Source organism: Abramis brama, assembly GCF_963993115.1.
Source record: "Abramis brama genome assembly, chromosome: 23".
Lineage (NCBI taxonomy): Eukaryota > Metazoa > Chordata > Actinopteri > Cypriniformes > Leuciscidae > Abramis > Abramis brama.
The window spans coordinates 5,543,077-5,571,066 of NC_139985.1; the positions used below are offsets into that span (position 1 = coordinate 5,543,077).

Genomic DNA, 27,990 nt, shown 5'->3' on the forward strand with positions numbered 1-27,990 from the left:
CACACACACAAACACACACGCCAGTTGTCGCACTAGCTTTTTCCTGCTGTTGTACTCTTAGTTTCTCCTGGTCGGGTCTCTGCAATGTTTGTTCTGTTCCGTATGTGTCGCAAATACTTTCCTCTCCTGCTCGGTACTTTCACTGCGTCCACACTGGAACCTCAATGGTGTGTGTTTGTGTGTATGAGTATATGGTTGGAGGATTTGAAGAAGGTGTGTGTGCGTGTTTGTGTGTGTGTGAGCTTTGGGCTTGCATGGCAACTCAGGCATGCTGTGTCCTTCTAAAAATGTCTCTTTCTCTGTTTTCTACACTGTCGCTCTCTCTCCTGTATCTGCTTGAGCTTCTCCACAGCTTCCGTTCCTCATTAACTGTCTTTCTGTTCATGTAAAAGTTCAAATCTTCAGAATATTCTGAAGCAATTCTGTTTTAGGGTGGTGGCATGGAACTAATGTTGCCTCTTCTATCCTGATCTGTCCCCAACGTGCTTGTTTAAAAAAGTGACAGACCCCTGCTTCAGAATGATTCTCACACACACACTTACACATACATAAACACAACACATAGACTTTATGTACACATAGAGGATCAAAATGCATATTCAAAAACAGTATTGACATGCACAAATGCACCCACAGAAATGCAACGCTAATGTGCTAATACATATTGCTCATTGTTGCTTGCTTGCATGTTCCCAGTAGAATTTAAGTACATATAGGACTAGATTTTAGTCAAGTTAGATGGCTTAGCTGATGCAGTTCTTTGCAACCCCCTTCCCCAAACTTCCAGTAATCTCTCTCACAGTTGCTATGCTAATGCTAATGTGCTAATACTAATATGTTTACAGATATCTGATGGGTGCTAAACCATGAAAATTAAATATTCTACTCCCGACATGGCGTTAAGCTGGTAGCTATGTTTGGAATAAGATAGCTGTTTGTCCAGCTAGTATCTGGTTTGCTGCTGGTCCAGGGTGGTTTTGGATCAGCTAATAACGTACTCGGTTACTAACGTAACCTCGGTTCTCTCTAGAAGAGGGAACGAGTACTGCGTTGAAAACGCTACGGGAAAAGTCTCTTTTCACGAAACACTGAAGCAAAAATTATCCTTTAATTTTTCATATATGTAAAACGCGTTGCGGCAGCAGCAGACAGCTGAAGCAAGACGGCTTGTCTGCTCATTGGCTGCTCTGCGGCAACTGCATAAGCCTATCGAGCGCAGGCTGATGCAACATCAGACCAATGAGGGCGCTTCGCGCCCTCCTCGCCACTTCCCGCCGAGACGGGCGTGGCTTACCTCTATAAAAGGTGCTCGAGAAGGCTGATTCACTTGATTTTGATCGCCGAAGCGAACCAGAGTGAACCAAACGCACGGCAAGGGAACGCAGTACTCGTTCCCTCTTCTAGAGAGAACCGAGGTTACGTTAGTAACCGAGTACGTTCTCTTACGAGAGTTCTCTCGTACTGCGTTGAAAACGCTACGGGAACCCCTTGCAAAACGCCGTGCGTGCTGGGATAAGAACACTGATCACCGGAAGCTATTTCAGGCATACAGTGCATAATCACCAGATAGACTCACACAGAGTCAGGGAATAAGGGCGGGGCCTTAATTCCCTATACTGTAGCGTCCGCGGGCTTAACATAACCCCACAGGGAGAGTCTAAGACAGGAGGGGTTCCCTCCGTCCTTATATAGACATGTCCACAGACGCGAATATGACATCACATAGCCAGGGTAGGGAGCCTGCACTAATGTGGGAAAACGTGGGTCTTACACAGTTCTGCCCAGTATGGTCGGTAGCGCATTGCGCCTGTAAATAGATTACACCGACAAAAGCTTAGCCTGTAAGGCGGGAACCTCTAGGTTATAAAACCTGATAAATGTAGACGGAGAGGCCCAGCCTGCCGCCGTACATATATCCTGTAAGGAAATCCCGCTGGACCAAGCCCACGAGGAGGCAACGCCTCTCGTAGAGTGTGCTCTGACTCCCAACGGACATTGAATGCCCTTGGCAGTATAAGCCAGCGCTATGGCGTCAACTATCCATCTGGACAGACTTTGTTTCGAAACAGCCGTTCCTATGGAACGTCCGCTGAACGAGACAAAGAGCTGCTCTGTCTGTCTAAAGGCAGCAGAGCGGGACATATAAGTTCTTAAAGCCCTAACAGGGCAAGAAAACTCGAGTCCCCTTCCTCACTCGACGCCGGCAGGGCAGCCAGGGAAATAACCTGAGCCCGAAAAGGCGTGTTGAGGGATTTCGGCACATAGCCGTGCTTAGGTTTGAGTATGACTTTAGAGTCATTAGGACCAAACTCCAAGCACGTCGGGCTCACGGAGAGCGCGTGCAGATCGCCTATGCGCTTCACTGAAGCGAGAGCCATCAAAAACACTGTTTTGAAAGACAAATGTCTGAGGCTGATTGACTGGATAGGCTCAAAAGGGGCACCTTTCATGGCCGCCAGGACCGTAGAAAGGTCCCACATAGGGACTGACGGAGGTCTGGGTGGATTCAGTCTCCTAGCTCCCCTGAGGAAGCGGATGACTAAATCATTCCTTCCTAGTGACTGACCCAGCGTTGAACCGGAGAACGCTGAAATAGCCGCCACATACACTTTGAGCGTGGAAGGGGATCTGCCCTTATCCAACAGCTCTTGTAGGAAGGAGAGAACCTCCGTTACCTCACATTCGAGGGGTGAAAGGCTCCGAGCTGTACACCAGCCGGAGAAAACCGACCACTTTGAAGCGTAGAGTCGCCTGGTTGACGGCGCTCTAGCCTCCGTGATGGTATTCATGACTCCCTCTGCGAGACCAACGGGTATCCGTTGAGCGCCCACACATGAAGGGACCACAGTTCCGGGTGTGGGTGCCAGATCGAGCCCCTGGCCTGCGAGAGGAGATCTCTCCTCAACGGCACTGGCCATGGAGCGATGTCTGCTGACTGCATCAGAACTGGGAACCATGCCTGGTTCTTCCAGAACGGTGCTACAAGCAGCACTGGGCATTTTGTTTTCCTGACCCGTTCCAACACCTGAGGCAGGAGGGAGACGGGGGGAAAAGCGTATAGCGGGCAGCGCGGCCACCTTTGGGACAGCGCGCTGTCGGTCTTTGAAAAGAATGCGGGGCAGTGAGCGTTTTCGTGGGACGCGAATAGGTCCACCTCCGCTTTGCCGAATCTCTCCCACAACAGCCGGACTGTTTGTGGGTGTAGAGACCATTCGCCTGTAGGAACGTTGTTCCTGGACAGTCTGTCCGGGCCCACATTCAGAAGCCCGGGCACATGTACTGCTCTCAGCAAGCGTAAGTTGTGCTGAGCCCATAGTAGGAGGCGTTTCGCCAGCCTGTACAGGGATATGGAATTCAGACCGCCCTGGCGATTTATGTAGGACACCACTGCCATGTTGTCCGAGCGGACTATGACGTGTTGGTCCTTGATGTGGGGACAAAAACGCGTCAGCGCGTTGTGCACTGCCAGCATTTCTAGGCAGTTTATGTGTTGGAGCTTTTCTCGTTCCGACCATAGGCCGAAGAACGGTCTGCCCTCGAGCAGCGCTCCCCATCCCGAGGTGGATGCGTCCGTAGACACCATCCTCACCCTCGAGGAAGTCCCCAGGCTTACACCTGATTGGTACCAGTCGTTCGCCATCCAAGGCACCAGGGCTGTGACACAGTCCTGATCGACCTTGAGGCGTAAATGACCGGACACCCACGCTCTGCGCGGAACCCGCGCTTTCAACCAGAACTGCAGCGGGCGCATGCAGAGCAAGCCCAGCCGGAGAACTGACGATGCTGAGGCCATGAGACCCAGCATCCTTTGAATTTTCCTGAGCGGGGTGAAAGCGCCGCGGCGGAAAGACTTCGCCGCGCGCTGAATGTTCAGCACGCGCTGTGGCGACAGCCGCGCTGTCATAGACTGTGAGTCCAGAACTACACCCAGAAACGGAATCGTTTGACTGGGGTTCAGTGAACTCTTCGCCCAATTGACCGTGATACCAAGATTCTCGAGGTGATCGAGTAAAATGGCTCTGTGCTCTATGAGCTGAGATCGTGATTGGGCTAGGATCAACCAGTCGTCCAAATAGTTCAGCACTCGCATGCCTCTGAGTCTGAGAGGAGCGAGCGCTGCGTCCATGCATTTCGTAAATGTACGAGGTGCCAGGGACAAGCCGAAAGGCAGGACTGTATACTGGTATGTCTGACCCTCGAAGGTGAATCTCAAGAATCGCCTGTGATGTGACGCTATCTGTATTTGAAAATACGCGTCCTTCAGATCTATCGACATGAACCAGTCTTCCCGGCGAACATGCGCGAGAATTTTGCTGGTTGTGAGCATTTTGAAACGGCGTTTCACTAACACTCTGTTCAGTCGTCTTAGATCCAGAATGGGTCTGATACCGCCGTCCTTTTTGGGGACTAGAAAGTATCTGCTGTATATCCCCTGTTCGCTTTGAGCTCGGGGAACAAGCTCTATCGCCCCTTTGCTTATCAGTTTTGATATTTCGGCGCGAAGTAGGTGTGCTACTTTCAGCGGTACCGAAGTTTCGACGCGCGCTGTGAAGCGCGGAGAGCGTCGAAAAAAACTGTAGCGAGAAGCCTCTCTTTATAATGCCTAAGACCCAGTCCAAAACCCCTGGAAGCGCTGCCCATGCATCTGCATGGTTGGCTAAGGGCCGGATACAGAGCGCGCTCTGTTCGCCGTGCGACAGAGGTGCTACGGGGCTCACAAACGTAGGCGTTATGCCTGCGGCATTTGAGGCGGGGGCGCGCTTAATACAGCGGGCGGAGCGCTCGTCCTCGACCTTACAACAGTGCTTGGCTGAGTGAGGGAGGGCTGCGCGAGTCCCGTGGGACTCATGTGTGCGAGTAGATGTGGGCTGGGAGCGGACACATTTACTGCTTTGGGCGCGCTGCCTGTGTAAGCAGCGCGCGCGCTCATAGGTCTCGTTTTTACAGAGAGCCTGTGATCTGATAGACATAGTGTTCGTGGGCACTGAGTAGTGGGCACTTTTACTATGTGGGGAGCGCAATCGACCTGAGTCGATTTTATTTGCGCGAGCCCTAAGTGCAGGGCTGTGCTTGTGTGTAGGGATGGGCACTGAGAAGTGTGCATCGACACTACATTTATAGCACCATCGGCCGTGGCCGGGACACCAGAAAATACTGCGAGTAAGTGTGGGCGCGGGAGAGCGGGCACAGTTACTGCAATGAGTGCACTGTCTGTCTGAGCAGAGTGAATGCACACAGGTTTCGTCTTTACAGAAACCACAAGGCATGCAGAACATAGTGTTTGTGGGCACTAGGCAGTGGGCACGTTCACTATGTTGCGTGCGTGATCGACCCGAGTCGAATATATGAGCGCGGGCCCTGTGTGAAGGGCTGTGCTAGTGTGTAGGGATGGGCACAAGCAGTGAGCATCTTCTCTACACATATAGCATCATCGGCCGTGCTCGTGGGCAGCAAAAAACACGTCTGCAGTTGTCTCTCGGGGAACAAACAGAGTGATTTGCATTCGGCGGCATAAATATTTTCTGCCGGCCGGCCTGGGGCTCGAACCTCCAATCCCCCGCGCGCAAGTCTAAGAATCTACCACTGGACCACAGTGAAGATACATAGACAAAGTCAGCGCGAGTATTATCCGCACTGGCGTTTGCTTGCAGGCACGTTTGCTTGCAGGCATGTACCACGTGCTCGTGGCCAGCAAAAAACACGTCTGCAGTTGCCTCTCGGGGAACAAACAGAGTGATTTGCATTCGGCGGCATAAATATTTTCTGCCGGCCGGCCTGGGATTCGAACCTCCGATCGCCCGCGCACAAGTCTAAGAATCTACCACTGGACCACAGTGAAGATACATAGACAAAGTCAGCGCGAGTATTATCCATACTGGCGTTTGCTTGCAGGCATGTACCACGTGCTCGTGGGCAGCAAAAAACACGTCTGCAGTTGCCTCTCGGGGAACAGACAGAGTGATTTGCATTTTCAGACGCCTGCAAAATGCCAGAATGTGAGAAGAGTGGAAATCGCCCAGTTTCAGCGGGGCTGAAAACACTCCATTCTCCTTTCGCCAGTGACGCGCGGGAACCGTAGAAACGGTGTTCGGTTGCAGGCAAGCGGGTACTACGCGCTCGCTGGCTGCAAAATGCATCTCTGCAGTCGCCTTCAGGGGACTTACAGAGCAAAGCATTGGCGGCATAAAAATATATGCCGCTAGACCGGGATCCGAACCCCGGTCTCCCGCATGGAGAACCTATAATTCCACCACTGAGCCACAGGGGGATACAGGCTTTGAAAGCGGCGTCAACATGTATTCTTCGGCGTTTGCTGGCAGGCAAGCGTGTAACAGACTCACTTGCTGCAATAATATTTCCAGTCGCCGAACAGGGAACTGAGAAATGTGAGAGAAAAGAGGTCAGACCGACCAACGGTGGGACTAAGAACACTCTTTTCTCCTTCGCCGGTGAATGACGCGTGCAGAGGCAGGGTAGCTTTTCTTGTAACGTAAAGAAAAACTAATCCCGCCATCCGCTTCCAGGAAGAGCAGCCTCGGAAGGATGCCCGGTGAGTCCTCAGAGTCACCGTAGGCAATTGGCTCGGAGTGAAGGCGTTCACCGTCAGCGAGCGCGAGCGCTGCATGAGAAGGCATCTTGAAAAAGACGCAGCTCTTTTAGGGGTGTGTGTTGCAAAGCGAACACACACACACACACAAACACAAGAACAAGAATGTAAAGGATATGGCGTCGGAAAGCGCAGCAGGTACGGCGGTAGAAGGCGGCGTTGGCCAGCGGCTTCAAGGGCTCGTCCCGCTGAAGTGCTTGCATCAGACGACGCGTGCTTCCTCGTGATCCAGCGATGCGTGCGCTTCGCTGAAGAGATTAAAATCAAGTGAATCAGCCTTCTCGAGCACCTTTTATAGAGGTAAGCCACGCCCGTCTCGGCGGGAAGTGGCGAGGAGGGCGCGAAGCGCCCTCATTGGTCTGATGTTGCATCAGCCTGCGCTCGATAGGCTTATGCAGTTGCCGCAGAGCAGCCAATGAGCAGACAAGCCGTCTTGCTTCAGCTGTCTGCTGCTGCCGCAACGCGTTTTACATATATGAAAAATTAAAGGATAATTTTTGCTTCAGTGTTTCGTGAAAAGAGACTTTTCCCGTAGCGTTTTCAACGCAGTACGAGAGAACTCTCGTAAGAGAACCAGCAAATTACTAGCTTAAACCAGCTAGAATCCAGTTACTATGTTCCAAAACATAACTACCAACTTAAGTTAGATTTTCCATCAGAAAATACATAGGAATTTGTCTTAGATTAGTTTATTTTAGCTTTTAATTGGTTTTATATTGCAGTTGTATATAAAGATTTGAAAACCTAATCATTATTAATTGTAATTATCTATATTTCTTGCATGAATGGCTTTAAAATGTAGTCTGGACTCAGTTTTAGAAATAAAAAGTAAAGGAATTCTTATTTAACAAACTTCACGTTTTAAAGTGCCATTTGGAAACATTTTTATTATAATAAACTCAAAAGTTAGGGGTCAATACATTTTTTTATTCAGCAAAGATGCATCAAATTGATCAAAAATGACAGTAAAGACATGTATAATGTGACAAAAGATTTCTATTTTCTTGCTGTTCTTTGCAACTTTCAATTAATTAAAGAATCCTGGGGAAAATGTAGAACAGTTTCCACAAAGCTGTTTTCAACATTGATAATAATGAGAAATGTTTATTGAGCAGCAAATCAGCATTTTAAAATGATTTCTGAAGGATTTCTGTAACACCTGAAGACTAGAGTCAAATTCAGCTTTGCCATCACAGGAATAACATTTGAAAACATTTTAAAATAGAAAACGGTTATTTTAAGTTGTAATAATATTTCACAGTATTCCTGTTTTACTGTATTTTTGATCAAACAAATGCAGTCTTGAAATAACTTTTGAATGGTAAAGTACTGTATACACATTCAAGGTGACCCTACTAAAAGAGGTTGAAAGTGAACTTCAAAATAACTACAGCAAAATGATCTACAGCATACCTTGTTCTTGTATGTGGTGTTTGTTAATTAAGAGCATCTGTTTATTATCTAGACTTAGGTCACATTTTCGGAGCCATTTGTGTAGAAATCCAGACAATTCTGAAGGGTTCATTAGAATTTAATTCACAGATTATAGCTGTTTTTCTCTCTCAATGACTACGTACTGTAGTTAGAATAACACAAAGCATCTCTTGGCGTCAATTTCTGTCTCTCACGTGCGTCACGCAGAGGTGTGTATGCGTGCGTTGAAGCTACTTGCTGACAGCGAAGCCGTGTGTGTGGTCTGTTCACTCAGATGATGAGGTAACGGTGGGGAAGTTCTATGCCACTTTCCTGATACAGGACTACTTTAGGAAATTCAAGAAACGCAAAGAGGAAGGCCTTGTAGGCGTTCACCCGGCACAGAACAACACGGCCATCGCCCTGCAGGTAAGCGCAACGTGCATGTGTGTTTTTTGGAGATTTCATTTTGTAGAATATATTAATAAGTGGTGTGTTCTTTTTAAGGCAAATTATTGTTGTCAAATTGGTATTTGCGAGCTTACATTGTGTGTGCATTAGTTTTGGCCTTGAGGTGCGTTCACACTGACAGAAATTACATCGCTGTAAGTCACTCTCAAACTTTCTTGGAAAGCCATTTATGTCGAATTAATGTGTTGTTGGCACAAATTATTGATCTTTAATTATTTTGGAATTGGGTATAACTGAATCTTATTGTACTCTAAAAACTAAAATTTGTCAATTTATCCAGAATCGTGCAGCTCTAGCATCAACTACATATTTTCGTTAGTAGGCATTTTTACGGTAGAATACAGATTTGTTAGTTAATCAAAATCAAATCACTGTCATTGTGAACACCCTGTACGATTTGCAATAATTATAAACAAATTTGACCGAATAAACTATTTCCTATTCCTTTGCATGAGACCTTCTTTACCTCAACTGTATCTCTCTGTTTTTGGATGTGCTAATGTTGTTTTAGCTTGAATATGGATCCCTCTGTGTGCTAATGGTGATCTGTAAATGTATTTCTGTCTGTTTTATATGTGGTTGAAGTGTTTGTATTTGTTTGCCTTCACTTTGGAGATATAATTCATGTATCATTGTTTTAAGACATTTTGTTGGTCTCCATCCTCATAAATCAAACACTTGAATGTGTTTGATTTCTTTGTAAACATAATCTTTGTTTAGAGGTTTTTAGTGTTATTAACTAACACATTTTCTTTCTTTTTTTTTACATTTGAAATGTTTTGTTGACAGAAAAAAAAGTTTTGCAATATTTCAAAATAGCATCTGTGCCTAATGCAGTCCTTTTTAGAAAGTCACAGTAAAGGATAGTACAGTAAGTGTATTAGTTGTAGTGTACAAATATGAAGGAGCTTTCGTGTTTGTCCTCTTTGTCTACTGTGATTGTTGTCATCTTTCATGAATTTGTCCTGTCTGGAACTGTCTCGTCAAGCCTGTTTGTGTCAATGTGTCTGGTAAACTGCCCCCTGGTGGCATGTGTGTGTGAGGGTCTCCGTTTTCAACATGTCGCTGCTGTTCAAGGGCTTTCCATTGAAGAACAGGTCCTTAGCTATCTTGTCGTCACGGTTACAGGCTGGCCTCCGTACGCTGCATGACATTGGGCCAGAAATACGCCGTGCGATATCATGTGACCTGCAGGATGATGAGCTAGTAGACTTTATGCCAGAGGAGGACGAAGAAATTTATAGGGTAAATTACTCACCTTTTATGACCCCTTTCTCCTTATAAAATCGATCTGTCTCACTTTAACCGATCTGAGTTGAGTAGTAACAGTTCCTTAAGGGAGTTGCAATGAATTATTCGCCATCCCTGGAGGTCCCTGTATATGCTGTAAATCTAAGATTAAGACACTAAACAGGAATAAATTCATCAAGTTGACTATCAGTTGTTGATTTCAATGATATTATCAACGTTTAAACAAGGTATATTGTACTAACAGCTAACTGTTAGCTTTAGCGTAGCATATAAATATATATAATCCAGTGTAATCCACTGTATCTGCATTTCTCTTGATTTCAAATTCAGTTGAAAATTCACTCACACCATACGCCATTTTACCTCCTTTCCAACTTCTTTTTCCCATGAGATCATTAAAAATGGCAATATCAAATATTTTAGCACTGGATAAACTGTCAAAGACGCCATATTTAATTTTTTGCAAATTATTCAAAGTTTGTGTGGGATAAATTTCCAGAGTTTTTTTGACAGCAAGAAAGACATTTTATTTTTTTGCATCAGCTGAAGGTCAATATTACAACTAAAGCTTGTACATCCATCCCTTAAAGGCTATTCACACCAAGGGCGATAACTATAACACAGTAAGTATAACTATAAACTTTTATTATCATTCTTATTCTGAGAATAGCAAAGTCCACATCACGACTATAACGATAATGACACACATGAACAATATCGTTGGACTCACTTTCAGAATGATTTTTTCCAGCTGATGAACGATAAAAACATTGACAGCCAATCAGAATCCACCTCAAGCATTTAAAGTAGCAGACGACAAAGAATAAACCAAACGTTATCGTCCTGTAGTGTGGATATAGTTATCTTCATAGTTATCGTTCTTGGTGTGAACGGGTTTTTAGCCCGCGTTTCATTCGCAAAAACTGAAATATGGCGCTATTTTTTCGTCCATTGCGCATTTTTTTGAACTTACAAACACAAGTATTTTTTCCCAGCGAAATGGAGGACTCTTTGGCAACCACATTAACCACATAAACGGAGACCCCCGGAGGAGCTCCGGCCACCAGACGAACGCCACACAGCGCCCCCTGCAGGTGCAGCCGCCCCCACATTACGCCCACATGGAACAGCCTGTGGGGCGCCTGGGCCGCGCCAATGCTATGGCCCAGCAAAACCATCATCGCCACCACCATCATCACCATCATCATCACAACTCCTACAACAAGTCGCCCAAGTCAACCAACATCAACCTAAATAACGCCAACATGTCCAGTTTACCTAACGGAGGACATAATCGGTACTATGAGCATATGCCCGCTAACGGCTACCCGGGATCGTACTATGGAGAATATGACAAGCCCAGGACCCCACAAGGGCAAAGGTGAATGCTTGTTTTTTGTTCATCCAACATCTTTCTCTCAGCTTTTTGATATATTTATTCATATGTATTCAACGCTAGCAGAGTATGATGTAATCTCATGAATATCAACAACTTCTTAAACCAATTCCTTTGATCCCTTCGGATTGTTTGGAATTGCTTCAGGAAGGATGTTTTTTAAGGTCAATGCAACTTCTTAAAGGTGCAGTAAGCGATTTCTGAGAGTCATTGTTGAACACTGTTGATATTTAAAAATCGACTCAAACAAACACACCCCTGCCTTCATTGCTCCACCCCCAAAATGGACGAACACGCAGTGCAAGAGTGGATGTCTCTTTACCATAGCAGACGCGCAGCGAAAAATAAAGTTAAGATGACGAACAATGACAAGTAAGAACAAAAAATGTACATACAGTACACGAGTATATACAAGCAAGAGTCCGTTGTTAGTCGCCAGAAGCACACACAATGTTACTCACATATGGAGCAGAAACAACACAACCTTAGTGTCCATTTTCAGGCCTTCTCCAGCACTGGAAAGCTATTCTAATATTAACATGGATCCTAAAAGCCCTTGCCTGATCATAACCCTTCTTTTTCAGGTGATATTCCTCTGAGCTTTTCTCTTTTGTAATGTCTCTCAGCCCTCTCTCTTTCTACAGTCTTTCTTCAAATCTCCCTCTATCAACAAGTTTGTTGTGGTGCTCGGTCCGATCCACTTTCAACAGCATTTAAAATTGCTTACTGCACCTTTAAGTACTTCTTTAGTAGACTGGAAAATAAGAAAGTGACTTTTAAACTGTGCATCCATTTACATTTATGCATTTAGATGATTATTCATGCGCATTATTATCAGCTTTAAGGTGTGGTCACATTTATTGTTCAGCCAATTTTTGCATGCGATTTCAGGCACTTGGGAATTTTGTGTGAGGTTGAAAGATTTTGCAACTGGTTCAAGTTGGTCCCGTGAGTTTGCTGCCTTGACCAACAGAAAGCTGCTTGGTTACACTAACTTCTGTGTGAGCAGTGCTTCATACATCTGTACACTATTGACAATAGAAAATTGTAATTTTTAGCCCAAAATTTCGCTAATGTGACCACACCTTTAGACCATTTTATTTTAAATTATTTTCCTTTTTTAGCATTTATCCATCTTTAAATCAAAGCACCTGGCCCCTGTCCTATGCTGGTCCATTATCTGGCCGTGGTGATACCATGTTTTCTTCAAGGTGTTTTCACACAATCTCATGAGAAAATAACTATTTTACGAGGTGCTGATATCGTTTGAATTTGTTCAAACTATGATATTTTGGAAAAATTTTGCATAAAAGTTCATCCCTAAACCTAACCATCAATGGGACATAAGCAGTACAAAAACGTACAAATGAGATTACATAATTCATTCAAATTAGCCACGGATTCACCAAAATGTACAATAGTTAGAAATTGTGTTGAGAGTGTGTTGGTTTTCACTCTAGAGAATTTGATGCGGAGCCAAGTCCATTTGAGGTGCTCAGGAAGTTTTTAATGAGATGAACAAGAAAAATGGCCAACCTTGAGATTGGTCTTACTCCCTGTATCACTTTAATAAAGCCATTTACGAGGAAGGGTTTCAAAAACCTATTGATAAGATTAATAGTGAGTGATCTGGTCATCCGAGCAAAGATTAGACAAGATACTGTATGTATGATTAGCAGAAAAACTAAAGTTTTTGTTAAAATCCTTGTTGGACTGCCCCAAGAAATCAGAGGAAAACTGAATTATGTTTTTTACTCAATTGGTTCATTTATAAGCAAAAAAAGGTCATTTTTGGTGGCTCGGGTTTTGGGAGACTGACCCCAAAATGAATCAAATTTATGTTCAGACCCTCCATGGTTGGTTTTTACCAATTTCAAAAAGTAAAGAAAACCAAACTTTCCATGTTTTTGGTGCTTTATTGAGCTAGTCAAACCAAAAAGTCACATGAAGTGTGGAGGACGGGGTGTAATTCAACTCAGGTTTGGACAAAGCCATCGAAGCAAGTGTGAAAACAGCCTCACATATATAAAAATGCTGTATATATCCTGTATATACTGTATGATATATGTGCCCATCCATTCCCCTTTCCTATTCCTCTGCTTTTCTCAACCTTTCTCTTTTCTTTCTAATCGAAATGCTTTCTCTTAACCATCTCTCTGCTTTCTGGAACAGAAGGCGCTACTATGAGACGTATATTAGGTATGTTACATTAGGTATTATATGTTTACATAGCAGGTACTGTTTCTTGTATAAAAACAGATGGTGAATGATAAGCAGAACTGTGGCCGGTGGGTAACAGCGTTGGGCTTTCTACCTCAGCCCCGTCCCACATGGCGCTTGATGTTGACTTTACATGTCTGCAAAAGTCCACAAGACTGGTTGACTGGCGCTATTTGGGACAGGGCCTTTATATACACACACACATAGACTTTCAAAACTGGAAAGATGATAGGAGCATCTAGTAAAGCATTAACAAATCAGGATAAGTCTTTGAGTCTCTGTGTGTTGTGATTGGGTGATGAATGGAAAGAGGGGCTTGCTGCATGTGTCTGCTGGATAACTGGTGCTAACAAAATGAAATGCTTGCCTTAAAGGATGACTCATTGTTAGATTAATACTTTATAGAAATGTAAATAACACTTAAACACAGTGTTTATTTCTAGTTAAGTACATTTTATGTACCTTATTTTTCTAGAACAAGAGTTGTCCTTTAAGTTCCCCTCTGCAGGAATGTTGATATGTCCTATATATTGGGCCAGTGGGGTTGCTAGTCTGTTTAGTATATATACCTTAGAGTAGATGCTATATCTTTTACAAAAAGCATGGCTGGGAGGGATAGATGTGTAGTTTGCTAGATATTTTGTACGTCAAGCAACACACCATTCATGATTTAAAGTTGTAGTAAATTATAGGGCTGTCCCCATTTATCAACTAAAAGTTAGTCGATGAGAAGAGGATTAGTCGACCGAATTTTAATTAGCCGGTTAGTCGTAGAAAAATTCCACTGGAATTGCCGTAGTGTGACGGACAGATTTTTAACACGGCTGGTCCATGTGGTAATTATGTCGGGCAGGAAATCCAAACATTCGCCTATCATTCATCAACCTCAAACATGGCTTATCATTTGAAACATGCAAGTAGTAGCCTAATGACTTTAGCCCCCTAACATGGCGGCTCGCTCTAGCGCTTGCCTAGATAAATGTGCGCTATTATTAGGCTCTTATCCAATATACTATATAATATAATTTTTATACTATTTTTAGTTATTTGCTGTACATATACATTGACAAGTAGAACGTCCCAATGAGGTTTTGCTTATTTACTAATGAGGTCTCACTGCGGTCTGGAGCCGCACGTCTGCATGGTAGTGCATGGTCTTTTGCTGACTCGTTGACCACAATCTAACCGGCCTCTCGCTGACCTCTCGACCTTCACCCAGGGCGCAGGGCAGCGACAGAAGACGACCCACTATACGCCGCGAAGAGGAGTATGAAGAAGATCGATACTCTGGAGAGTACTACAGCGGAGAGGAGTTTTACGAAGATGAAAGCATGCTGTCGGGTGATAGGTAAAACTATTGTGACACTTGTGTCACACAAAAAAATTATAAATAAATCAAATTTACAGAAATATATTGATGGATATTTACCATATGCAGGTACCCCAACAGTGACCAGGAGTACGAGACGCCACGGGGTTACCACCATCCTGACAGTTATTATGATGATGACGAGCAGCCCCTTTATCACGATCCACATAGGTCACCAAAGAGAAGACTGCTTCCTCCAACACCACAAGGCAAGTCTTGGTGTTCCATGCGGAAAATTAAATTTGTGTTGTTCTGTACAAACAGGCCCTCTGCTTTATGGTTCAGCATGGATGTCAGAAGATTAGGGTTGTGCAAAATCAACAAAAAATATTTCATTATTTTCTAGGATTTTGTCGATTTTTAATCACCCCTACAGAAGATATAAATCTCTCTCATTAATAGGTAATCGGAGACCATCATTCAATTTTGAGTGTCTGCGCAGACAGGGCAGTCAAGACGATCTTCCTCACCAGCGAACTGCTCTTCCGTTACATCTCATGCAACACCAGGTAACATTAAATATTACAGTAGTGTTTAACCAAATGAATAGTGACTTCATGGAGGAATCATGATGGTATTATACAGAGTTTTCATTTTATTTGTTAATATTTACATGTAATATTTAACTTTATAAATAAAGAAGAGTATCAAATAGCATGCAAGTAAAAATTTATATTGGTATCGACTAATGAAATGATTAAATATTATGACTATCCTACATGCCAGTATAGTATTGTGTCAATGCATTTATATTGACCACTGTACTTGTGGTTCCAGGTGATGGCGGTAGCGGGTCTAGACTCCAGCAGGGCTCGCAGGCTTTCACCTACTCAATCTACCAGATCATGGGCGTCACCTCCTCCTACTCCTGCAAGTAAAGACAGAACGCCGTACTACACGCCGCTGATCCGCGTGGACCGTCCGCTGAGGGACAGCGCTAGCAGCAGTCACTCATCCATCAGGAAGAGCTCATGGTATACAGATGATCCCGAGTACCAGCAGAGGAACTACTCACCCGTTCATCTGCAGGTCCCACCAGAGTATAGAAACCAGTACCACCAGAAGAGAGGTAGCGCTACCAGCCTGGTAGAGGCGGTGAGTCTGACAACTCCTATTTCTATTTATGAGATGTAAGTAGTCATAATAGTAGTTTAAATTTAAATCTTTAGATTTTAAAGGGTTAGTTCACCCAAAAATGAAAATTCTGTCAGTAATTACTCACCCTCATGTTGTTACAACCCCATAAGACATTCGTTCATCTTCGGAACACAAATTAAGATATTTTTGATGAAATCTGAGAGTTGTCTCACTCCTCCATAGGCTTCTATGTGATTGAAACTTCCTGGCCCAGACAAGTTATTAAATAGATCGTTAATATAGTCCAAGTGACTACAGTGGCTCAATCTTAAGTATATCAAGCGACGAGAATACTATTTGTGCGCAATAAAAATAAAAATAACGACTTTATTCCACTATTCATTTCCTTCTCTCTGGGCCTCGTAGTGTTTTTGCGCAGCGTGTCTGTGCCACGAATCACACGCATCACACACATGACCAGCGTCGGTCAATAGTGAGCCTACGTGGTGACGTGAAACACAGACGCGCTGCGCAAAAACACTACGTGAACCAGCTTGAGACCCAGAGAGAAGGAAATTAATAGTTTTTTTATTTTTTTTGCGCACAAAAAGTATTCTCATCGCTTGATATACTTAAGATTGAGCCACTGTGGTCACTTGGACTATATTAACGATCTCTTTAATAACTTTTCTGGGCCAGCAAGTTTCAATCACATAGAAGCCTATGGAGGAGTGAGATTACTCTCAGATTTCATCAAAAATATCTTAATTTGTGTTCCGAAGATGAACGAAGGTCTTACGGGGTTGGAACAACATGAGGATGAGCAATTACTGACAGAATTAAAATTTTTGGGTGAACTAACCCTTTAACATGTGAACTAGCACTACGTATACATAAAGCCTAAAGTATACTTTGGCCGTACGCGTGCAGCGTAGATATTGTGTCCGTGTAGACAGAGCGCATACAACGGCGCATATGCAAGTGATTTGAAAACAAAAGTGTGTTAGGTAGTGTGTAAACGCGTCTTTCCACTCTCACGGCCAAAAGAGTATACTTTGAAAGACGGAACGGAATGCGGAAAATATACCAGGGGCTTTAATCTGGATTCATTAGAAAAGGTTTTTGTTTCAAACGCTCTCCATCCACATTTTGTATTGATGTTTGCCATTAGAAAACTAGAAGCTTGTTCTGTTCTTGTGTCGGTAGACTACAGATTTCTAAAATGAGGGACGAGGGAAATAAGGTGCTTTCAATTTTATATCATTTGAACCCATTACCAGGCCAGAAGTACATAAGACACAGTTTTCATTCCCTCTTTTAAAAAGGTTTCTAGTTTCAGGACAAAATGTTTCTACAGGCAGTGACCGTATGTCTCACTACGTGTCAGCAAAGAAAGGATCTTAGAATTTATGCTGACAGAACAAAGCATAATTTCATCCTTTCTCATCTTTGAGCAGGTCTTGATATCAGAAGGACTGGGTCGATACGCCAAGGATCCAAAGTTCGTGGCTGCCACGAAACACGAGATCGCGGATGCGTGCGAGATGACCATCGACGAAATGGAGAGCGCCGCCAGCCATCTCCTGAACGGTGGCATTACGCCGGTAGTCAACGGCGTCAACGTGTTCCCCATACTGGGCCACAGAGACTACGAGCTGCAAGATGTCTCGGCTAGCTACAGCGATGAGGAACCGGACCCCGAACCCAGACCGCCATATGAGGAGGACCTGGCAGATGAAATGATATGCATTACCACTTTATAGCGCCTGATAAGAGGCTGCTGCTGTTCCTCAGAAACTGATCAGCAAAACAAAAAAATATAAACTATATTTATTGGCTTACTACCTAAAGAAGTGCCTTTACAGCAGAGCAGAAAGGCACCACAGGAACGGACGCATCGGTGCCGCTCACTCACTTCCTGTTCACGCAGGAAGTTGACAGCCACGGCGCCGGGGAGGAGCTAAGGACCGCCCAGAACTTTAATTGGCTGCTCGTACCGTCACTGCAGGAAATGGACCAATGAGCAGCGAGGAGCGGTACCCAGGGGCAGGCTGTTTCCAAGGTGATGACAATCAGAAAGATTCTCATTACCTCAGTCACTTTATTAAGGGTTTTGCATATCAAGCACGTTGCAAGCTCAATGCAAGCAAGTATGGCATATCCCTCCACTAAGGCTGTAGTTTCGACTCGCACCGTATGATTATTTTAGTAACGTTTAAGGCATATTTTAGAGAACAAACGCTAATTCTACAACACTGGTTTACAATAAGGATATCATGCAGGTTTGTGGATTTCAAGAGGATTTCAGCATTTGTGTTGAATGCACTAGCAGACAGGTTATTTTTTTAATTTAGGATAGCCTGTTTGATATTTCATAATTTGCTGTAAATGACTTGTAATATAAAGCAAAGAAAAACTTTGTAAAGAGACATTCTATATTTTGTAATTATGTACTGTACAAAAAAAAAGCAGCAATATTAATCCTAAATTGATGTTATTGCATTACAAAAAGACTAAATTTGGTGTTATTTTAATAGGTACTGTACTTTATTAAATTCTTTGCCTTTATTCTTTGCTCATATGCATTCATACTTGTTTGTGAGAAGTATAGAACAAAAAAGCCAATTTTATATGAGGTTATTATGTCTGTGACACACCCGCACAAGATATGCAAGTCGTTTTCTCATTGTCCGTTTCATAAGCGTAACCGACGTAGTGTTCCCTTAAAATCTACGGTATGCATTATGGGTCATGAATGCTGACCTTCTTTATGGGGAATTCAGTAGGGCTTACAGAATCGTGTCTTAATCGTGCTCTTGTTTATGTATATTGAAGGAGTCCGTCTCATTTTAAGGGTTTGTGTGTGTTTCGTTGCATATTTTGTGCAGGGGAGGTGCACAGGAAGGTGCAATGGTAAATGCTTTGTGCATTAACGATGCTGCTTAATTAGTCTGCAATTAAACTGTACGACCCTCACCAGGAACATGCTGCCACTTGGAAAAGCCTGCTGCCACTGGCTGATCTATAGCTGATCTCGAAATTGCGCTAGGGTTTCAGATCAGCGACTCGTTTCCACCAATGTATTTAGGTGTTTTGAATACTGAAATCTTCCTTTAGTTTTATAATAATGATAACGAAGATGATTATGATGACAAAATATGATTATGGGGGAGTTTTGGGTTGTTTGAAGTGTATGTTCGCATTATGCATCCTTAAAGGAACAGTTCAGGCTAAAATGAAAATCCTGTATTCACTCACAGTCACCATCATGTCATCAAAACTGCTTTTTTTCCCCATTGAACACAAGGATAATTTTCAAGCTTAAGTTATGTATAGCATTTCTCTGTTGGGGCAAAGACTAAATGAAATGCCTAATTGAAATTTAGTCAGATGATCATATTTCAGAACAGTGAAAGCCTTGATTCATGCTCTAAATGGAGAGTAAAATCAAAGACTTTAGATATACAGAGATGGTCCACTCATGGGAATTAGTCCCGCCTTCTAAATTAAAGAGCCAATCGCCAATTGGTAAAGTCGGGGGCAATCTGACCAATGAGAGGACAGTTTACTCGCATGTGACTTGTATTAATAAATTTTGGTCTGTTTAGAAATGTTGCCTTGTGAAAGCGATTCAAACCAAGAAGAATAACAATAGTAACAATTTGAATCCCTGTTTCGGAACAAAGCAAACAATCTACAGGTCTGAAAGCGCCCTAAGTCACGTTGGATAGTACTTTTCTTTGTTTTTCTAACCCATTTTAGCAGTCGGCATCAAGTTTTTTGAAGTTTCAATGTAGCTCATTTAAAGTCCCAACTTTACATTTATTTTGTCTGAGAATATATAAATGAACTAGAAATAAGAAAAACGCCAGCAAAATTTTGGTTTTATTTACTGACAATGATGATGTTTTTAAAAAAAAAAAAAAGTTAAGGAAGTAAAATTAATAGAAATATAGTTAAACAATAAAACACTGAAGCAAAAGTGACTATATATTCAATCTGAACATGAACAACAAACGCAAATAGTGCAGCAAGTAGTGAAAACAGATGTGAAAATTGTCTTGTGCAACAAAAATACAACAAATGCAAATGATTTAACATGCTAATTGTTGGTACAAAATACCAAAACTATGTTTATTGGTTGAGTAGATGACAGTTTCAACCAATCTGGGCTTGGGGGTGGGACTAAGCATCAACAGTCCTTCCTGTTTGACTCTAAGAACAATAGTTATTTGTAGCCGTGGGCGACTGTCTCGGCCTTTAAGGGTTAATGTAAGTGAGTGACATAAGAGTATCTAATGACAGAATTTTCATTTTTGCTTGCACTATCCCTTTAAGCAAGGCAAGAATCTTGTTAAGCAATACTGACCCCCTTTCCCCCACTTTTGCTTTTCTTTTTCTTTCTTTTCACCTTTCACTTCAGCTCTGGCTTCTGGAAATACCTCTTTTAGAGCAGGGGAAACATATCAGCATTTGAAGCGTCCTTTTTGTGAGTGTCTTTGCCTTTAAGGTGTTGTAAATCGCTGTCCTTAGGCCTCAACATGGGATTACATCAATTCAGTTGACCTTTTGTCACTTCCAACAGGCAAATTACTGCTGAGCACTATGGGCAAAAATAAAGAAGAAAAAAAAGTTTGACTGCGAAGGCCACTGCCTTGAAGTGTTAAGCTTCACTACAGTTTAAATAAAGGGAAATGTGGGGTTTGTTGGAAATTGTTGTTCTTGAGTGTTCTCTTGTGTTTTGAAAGAGTACTGTGCTTTTCAGTCAACCGAATACTGTCATGAAACACTGCGCGTGCACATCTGAAAGGGCTGAAATAATCCGTGCGGGGGGGGGGGGGATGAAACGTGTTCTGGTCTTCATGTCGATTATACTGTATCTTGTAAACGGACCAATGCACATTCTTGGCACATTGTACTATTCGTAGCAATTACTGGTAAGGACAATAAAATATGCATTATTTTTAATAAACAAAGAAAAAACTTTTCAAAAAAACGTATTGAACTAAAGATTTAACTTTTACCTCGTGTCAGGGACTCCTGAATAGAAAGAAAAAATTTGGTTTCTTAATATACCAATGGGATTTTACTATTAGCACATTGCTGTTCGTCTTTGCACAAATTACTGTAACGTGCAATTTGTTTTCCCTGTTTTCTATTCATATTTTGTGTATCAAGGTGGGCGAATTTTGTACTCTTTTTCTGTGACTGTGCGTACGGTTTAGTGAAATCTATATGTCATTTACATTTCACCTTTTAATGCTGGGACAAACAGAAGAAGGGGGGGGGGGGGGAGTACACTCCTCTGTATTGTTAACGCTGATATGTTAACGAAAAAATGGAAAAAAGTATTATACAGTACAAGTTTTCAGAGCCACATCTGTTGATTATCACATTTTCATCTAGAGTTGTTGCTATACTATTATATACTTTTTCTTATTAATGCTGTAAGGAAACTTAAGATTATAGTGTAACATATGTACATATGTAACGGAAAGATGTGTGGTGATGTTCTCCATTTGAAAGTCTTTATCTTTGCTCTGTTATGGTTTTTATTCCATGAAGAAAAAGAAAAAAAGGGTTTTCTCTTCGTAGCAGATGACTTATAATATCCCTCTAGGTTTTGTATTGATGCATTTTTTGTAATTTTCCTATTTATTTTGGCCTGGACTTGATTTTAATCAATATTGAAATTTTATTTTCTAATGATTAATACAGAATAAACTTAATGAATAAACAAACCACTGTCTCACTTATTTGTACAAGAACATTGAACTGCAATTCGTAATATAAGACTTCTGTACAGCTACGGAAAGACTTCAGTGCTAATATACGTGTCTCAGTAGATCTATGGGTTAAGGCTACTTTAATTGGAAAGTATTAAGAAAGATTTAATCAGATTATTTAGCAAAATTCATCTGGGGCTTTGGGATCTAGATGACCATCAGATGATGTAGTGTTCTCGACTCATTTAAAGGGATAGTTCACCCAAAAATGAAAGTTCTGTCAGTAATTACTCACCCTCATGTCGTTCCAAACCCGTAAGACTTTCGTTCATCTTCAGAACACAAATGAAGATCTTTTTGATGAAATCTGAGAGCTTTCTGTCCCTCCATTGACGGCTACGCAACTACCACTTTGACGCTTATTTGTTTATGTGAATAAAAGCCTAAATTAAATCTGTTCATCATATAAAGCGATCAAGTCTCTTCAGAAAATTTGGACTAAACTGCTCAATTAATATGGATTAGTTTTACGATCTCTTTATGAACTTTTTGAAGCATCAATGTGGTTGTTGCGTAGCTGTCAATGGAGGGGCAGAAATCACTCAGAATTTTCATTTTTGGGTGAACTTGTAGAATAATTGTGAACTTCAATATTTGTAGTTACACTTGCGTTCAAAAGTTTTAGGTCAGTGACATTTTTAAATGTTTTTGAAAGAAGTCTCTTCTGCTCACCAAGGCTGCGTTTATTTGATCAAAAATACGCAATATTGTGACATATTATTACAGTTTAAAGGGATACTTCACCGATTAGCATTAAGTATCAGTAGAAACCCGGTAGTATTTTCGGATGACAGTGCTTCCCTCCTTCATGTCCCCCTGAGACGAGAGATTTCTGTATTGTGTGTCTGGAAAAAAACCTCCGATGACACAAAAATCGTCATTTAGCGTCATGATCATCGGAGGCTTTTTTGTCCAGAGGCGAGAGACTCCAGCCAGTAGGAGGAGCTAGTTCCGCATGTGTTCAACCCGCCTGGGAGGCGTGGCTTGGGAGTGTCCTTGTAGGGCAGCGAAGCAAGTGCATTCTGGGAGTTGTTGTCTTTCATCCACATGAGCCAAAAATACATTTTCTGGCTTTTCTCTGTCTAGAAGGCACCAACTTCTAAAATAATTTCACATTTCTACTACATAAATGACCCAATTTAATACACATTCATCTTTCCAGCGGTGAAATATCCCTTTAAGATAGCTGTTTTCTATTGTAATATATTTTAAAATGTAATTTATTCCTGTAATCAAAGCTGAATTTTCTGCATCATTACTCCAGTCTGCAGTGTCACATGTTCCTTCAGAAATCATTCTAATATGCTATCTTGCTGCTCAAGAAACATTTCTTATCAATGTTGAAAACAGTTGCTTAAATTTTTTTTTTCAGGATTCTTTGATCTATAAGCTAGTATACAACCTAAATGTTGACAAAAGTGAACTTTTAGAGCATAAAATGTAGTCTTTCTTCTGGTAAAAAACAAAACAAACAAAGACAAAAATAACTGTTGGCTTATCTTGCACTCAGGAGATACACGTTTTTGTCCAATCAAATACTGTCTAGAATGAAAATGTCCCTGAATGAATGAATAGCATTTGCAAGTAATGAATCACAGATGAGATGTGAATGAAAAACAGTTGTCCTTAAATACCCACCCTTCACCATCTTCAATACGAAATACATACAGGAAAGAAAACCGTGTTCATTAAATCATCTCTCTTTAAGCAGAGAAGCACCTTTACCATGCACAACAGACTGCAGTGAATGGTAAGTCAATCTGGGCTGATTTTGTTGTTCAATGGTGACACGACGGTCTGAACATCAGATGCATCGTCCTCTGAAGGCCAGGGAACCTTTCCACACATCAGGAGTGGTATTGCATACCTCTGGAACTAGAAAAGAGCATTATCATTTTTAAACAGCCCACCTTACTACTTTAAACTGATAAACAACACTAGCTTTTTGGCATTGGAGAACCCTATTACAACAAAATGTTACATGTAAAAAAAATGTAAATATCCAAACTTGAAGCCTTTTTTGAAGTCCGATTAATTTTTGATTGATCTTTAATTTTCTCATAATATATACATTGCAGCATCACCTCTTCTCTCACAGTGTCTGAAATGGTTCGATAAAGGATTCACTCTCTCTAAAACCCTCCTTTCTGAGAGCCTATACTCTACTCTGATTGGTCAGATGGCCCAGTCTGTTGTGATTGGTCGGCGGAGGCTTCCTCAGGGCTTGTTACACAGTGTTACGAACAGTAACAGTGGTTTTACCGTATTAATTCGAGCCTGAGTCCTCATTCTTTTGAAGTGCATGCAAAGTGAATTTGCTTCTATAGGCATCTTCTCGACGTGTTGACAACACAAAACAAACTCTTCCAGGCCTCGGCTACATCTACAATGTTTGAGGGCAGGACAAAGTCGACATTGAATCGCAGGCAGCCAATGAGGGCCATAGGCTGACATTATGTAAATTTGTAACAAACCTACATAGGCTTGTGCATCGGTTCTTTCTTTTGGGAGACAATAACTCCATGAATGTCTTTTGTGTTAAACTAGGCAAATCAGACTGATAAACATGATTGATCTGCATCTGATTCACTCACCTGTTTATTCATGTATATGTAGATCATAGGGTTGTATACAGTGCTGCTCTTGGCCATGTATATGGGTACCACCTTCACCAGCACAGGCAAGTGGACATCAGGGTTGAAGATAACCGTTAGAGCCAGAGTAGCATATGGTAGCCAACTCACAAGGAACGCCAACACCATCATCACCACCATCCGCGCCACCTTAGCCTCTGCCTTCGCCGCCGCACCTCCACCTACCTTAGCTACCTGTCAGACAAACAGTGGTGGAACCAATACACAAATTAAATACTTGAATAAAAGAACAGATACCCTAATAAAATATTACTCCAGTCAAAGTTGCGATGATATGTATATATCTGAGTGAAAAGGGTTCTTGAACAACAACAAAAAAAAGTTGGGCGGGGCTTGATTTGGTCCATGGGGAATTGATTGGATGGTTGTTGTTTGCTATAGCTGTGATGTCATGTGAGTGACAGGTTTCCCTTGTGCCAGTAAAGGGGAAGTTAATTTGAATAAAGATTACAAGAACATGAATTTTTTTTAAAAATGCACAAACAAATTGTTTATAATAAATACTGCAATATTCAATAAAAACAAAAATTGTCAGTTTTGATTTCATGGTACTAAAATGAAAAGGTACTGATTGATGAACCATGTTTATTATTTATTCTAGCCAGCACTACTCAATAATATGAAAGATTAGTGCAGACATATAGCTATTAATTTGCAAATTAGGAAACATTTAATATTTTTACCAAAACTTATAGCCTACAATATTAAAATATTAAACTTCAATATACTAAAATATAAATTTTAAGTTACTGATAATTCAAGAGTGCAAACAAGTGAAAGAAATATAGCCTACCATGATAAAAAATTATTGATAATGTACAGACGTCACATGGGGCAAAATGTCATAAAGTATGTCATAATTTCATTATTCTCATAATTTTTATGTCTTAATTATAATTTACAAAACATAAATTATGATTTACATTTTTTCTTATGTGACGGGTAGGCTTCCATAAACAAACGTTATGTTTTTATGAAACGTAGTGGAGTACAAAATATAACATTACACGTTAGAATTTAGTGAAGTAAAAGTAAACATTTCCCAAAATAAAATAGGCCACTCTAAAAAAGTACAGATAGGCCTACTTTAATTTTTTATTAGTGAATATACTTTTGTCTACCACTTCAAACAACAAACTAAACATCACCAGCTCATCTGAAGATAACATAAAAAAAGCAAAAATGTAAAACAGGTCAAAGTTATACTTGTCTTAGCGTGTAGAGCAGCCATGAATATGATACCACAATGATGACAAATGGCACAGCGAAGCAGAGTGAGAAATAACAGATGATGTAAGACATGTTTTTGAAATCTCGACTCTGCCAGTCGGGTCCACATGACGTGCCGACTCCCTCCAGCTGGTAGCTTCCCCAGCCAAAGAGAGGTGGAGTATTCCAGATGAGAGACCAGAGCCAGGATAACGCCAGTCCCCCGGCAGCGTGCTTGCTCTGGAATGTGATGGTACCCAGAGGCTTGCACACTACAAACAGCCGTTCCACAGCTATCAAGGCCACAGTGCACAGCGCTGCGATACCTGTGCAGTCAGCAGAGGAAGAAGAGGACATTAGAGTTGAGATCAAGTTCACTAAATTCACATTTTTAAAGGTTAACATCTGTGGCTGTCGGCTGATCATGCTCAGTGTTGGGTGTAATTAATGACTAAGTAATCTAATTACTGTAATTTAATTACTTTTCCCTTGGAAAGTAAAGTAAGGGATTACTCTTCATTTTTCTGTAATTGAATTACAGTTAATTCTGATGTAATAGTATTAAATACTGTATAGACTAACAATTCTATATAAAACAAAGGTGAATTTAACATCAAAATGTATTTTTTTATGTAACCTTCTCCCTTTACACACTTTGGTCAGCTCAAGAATTATTTTTGCAATTGTATAGGCTATTGTTTATTTGAAAGAATCAAAAGTGCAGTTCCGTGTCTGTCCTTGAAGTGTCGTTCAACTCGAGGCTGACATGGGATTTAGAAAGTAATTAGTAATAAGTAATCCAATACTCTTTAGAGAGAGTAGCCTATTAATACATTAATCTAATTGCACTGTTGAAGGTGTAATTAGTATAGCCAATTAATTACTTGCAGTGCAATGTAGTCCGATTCACAAACAAGCGACTCTTTTGAGCCGGTTCTTTTTAAGGAGTGTAATAATAAAGTGCATTTTAATTCGATTCAAAAATAATAATGACTTTAATTGAAAATAATTTTTTCAATGAATAGTTCAAGAAGACTCGCGTAACCTCTCTGTTTTACTCATTCTGATGAATCTTTGAATGGCCAGTCATTAAGTCATATTGATAAGATATTCTAACCTAAGGTAAGCTACTGAAAGTTATCATTACTGTCAGTGATGATAAGCTGGTTGTGTTCTTGTTTTATAGTAACAAACGTAACAAACGTTCACGTAACAAATTCACTATTTCGAAGCACTTCAGTCAAAAAACAAGAACCATGACAATTCGTGAATGAATCACTTATTTGAATCGGTTCTTTTGTGTCAGTTGGTCAAGCAGGTTTGCAAAACATTGAATCAGTTCGTGGATACTATTGGATTCAGTCTAAAAATCATTCCGACAGTTCACACACGCTCTGAATTGTATGTAGCGGACACCGTAAAAGACACAGGAAACTAAAAGAGTGCTGAATGACCCTACAAATGTCTCCTGTGAATGTCACCTCAGAAATGAAACTCGTCGACCTCAACTCTTCGAGCAGGTAAAGACAACAAACAAAACACTAGCGGTAGGTAGCATTTCCATGCTTTTGAACATATGCCTGGTGAATATTAATGCGGGAATCATGCAGTAGGCCCTACCGCTGTATTTTTACTACCATAGTATTACACACGTAGCCTACCTCCGACACAGCTACAGTGCAGTCTGTAGCCTACCTGATACCATAGCAGTGTAATATTATGGTAGTTTGAAAACTTAATGCAAATAAATAGAGGCCAAAATTAGCTAATATGATAATTTAATAATAATTTAAATGCGCAAAAATATGAGCTTAATAATAGGGATCCTTGCTTTATCAACACTAATTATAAAATATTTAACAGAATAATAGTATTTTAGTTTTGAGGCTAAATCAGGAAGGATACATCTAATTGAATTTGAATTGTCATTTTCTTTTAAATGTGTCTGGAAGCCCATCATGGGTGCAGTTTACATTATACAGTCTATAATAATTATTTAGTGTTTGAATGAACTCTAAACAGACTTACCAAATAATGCAACACAAAATCCTTCCAATACACAACCGACCCGTCCCATGATGTGGTAGCCCACAGCATTGCTCACCACATATGGCACACTTCCTGTTAGTGTGATGCCAAGGTCGGCCACAGAGAGGTTGACCAGGGCAAAATTCAATGGCTGTCGCAGCTGTTTGTGCCGGAGGGTGACGACTATCACTGTAGCGTTCAACACGACAGATGTGATGGAGAACACGGCCATGAGGAGGGACAGCGTGATGAATCCGGCCCACGGCAGGGGCACCTTTGCACCAGAGCCATCATGGATAGACGAGCCATTCAGGAATTCTGGGAAAGAGTCCATCTCCCCAAGTCTTATAAAAATACAGACAAAAAGTAGTTTTGGTATTTTTTTCAGTCAGTTTCAAGCTATATTCTTCTCTGCTGGTTCATTCAAGTACATCAGACATGCTCCTTTGCATCACACGTAGAAGCTTCTGTCTGCACATTCAAGTCGGTGACACGCACAAAAAATCTCT

General features: G+C 41.5%; 2 protein-coding genes across 12 annotated transcripts in view; one reads left to right on the forward strand and one right to left on the reverse strand.

Annotated features, from left to right (window-relative positions):
* The window catches only part of cacna1da (calcium channel, voltage-dependent, L type, alpha 1D subunit, a), a 95,882-nt gene extending 74,337 nt beyond the window's left edge, over window positions 1-21,545 (forward strand). For 7 of the 11 annotated variants that reach the window (XM_084101484.1, XM_084101487.1, XM_084101481.1 and 4 more), the window contains 9 exons: window positions 8,316-8,449; window positions 9,620-9,736; window positions 10,738-11,123; window positions 13,311-13,337; window positions 14,578-14,706; window positions 14,797-14,936; window positions 15,130-15,236; window positions 15,505-15,822; window positions 17,262-21,545. In XM_084101484.1, coding sequence (XP_083957610.1) covers window positions 8,316-8,449; window positions 9,620-9,736; window positions 10,738-11,123; window positions 13,311-13,337; window positions 14,578-14,706; window positions 14,797-14,936; window positions 15,130-15,236; window positions 15,505-15,822; window positions 17,262-17,567 — 1,664 coding nt within the window. In that variant the 3' untranslated portion in view covers window positions 17,568-21,545. The remainder of the gene's footprint in view (window positions 1-8,315; window positions 8,450-9,619; window positions 9,737-10,737; window positions 11,124-13,310; window positions 13,338-14,577; window positions 14,707-14,796; window positions 14,937-15,129; window positions 15,237-15,504; window positions 15,823-17,261) is intronic. The other 4 variants (XM_084101490.1, XM_084101489.1, XM_084101485.1 and 1 more) reach the window with 3 other exon arrangements.
* Window positions 21,546-22,259: 714 nt separating this feature from the next.
* parapinopsinb (parapinopsin b) lies at window positions 22,260-27,987 on the reverse strand. The gene is made up of 4 exons (XM_084101492.1): window positions 27,482-27,987; window positions 25,451-25,779; window positions 24,185-24,418; window positions 22,260-23,465 (listed from the first exon to the last, which is right to left on the reverse strand). Exons 1-4 carry the CDS (start codon window positions 27,813-27,815, stop codon window positions 23,346-23,348), a joined length of 1,017 nt encoding a protein of 338 aa, XP_083957618.1. The 5' UTR covers window positions 27,816-27,987; the 3' UTR covers window positions 22,260-23,345.
* Window positions 27,988-27,990: the final 3 nt, after the last annotated feature.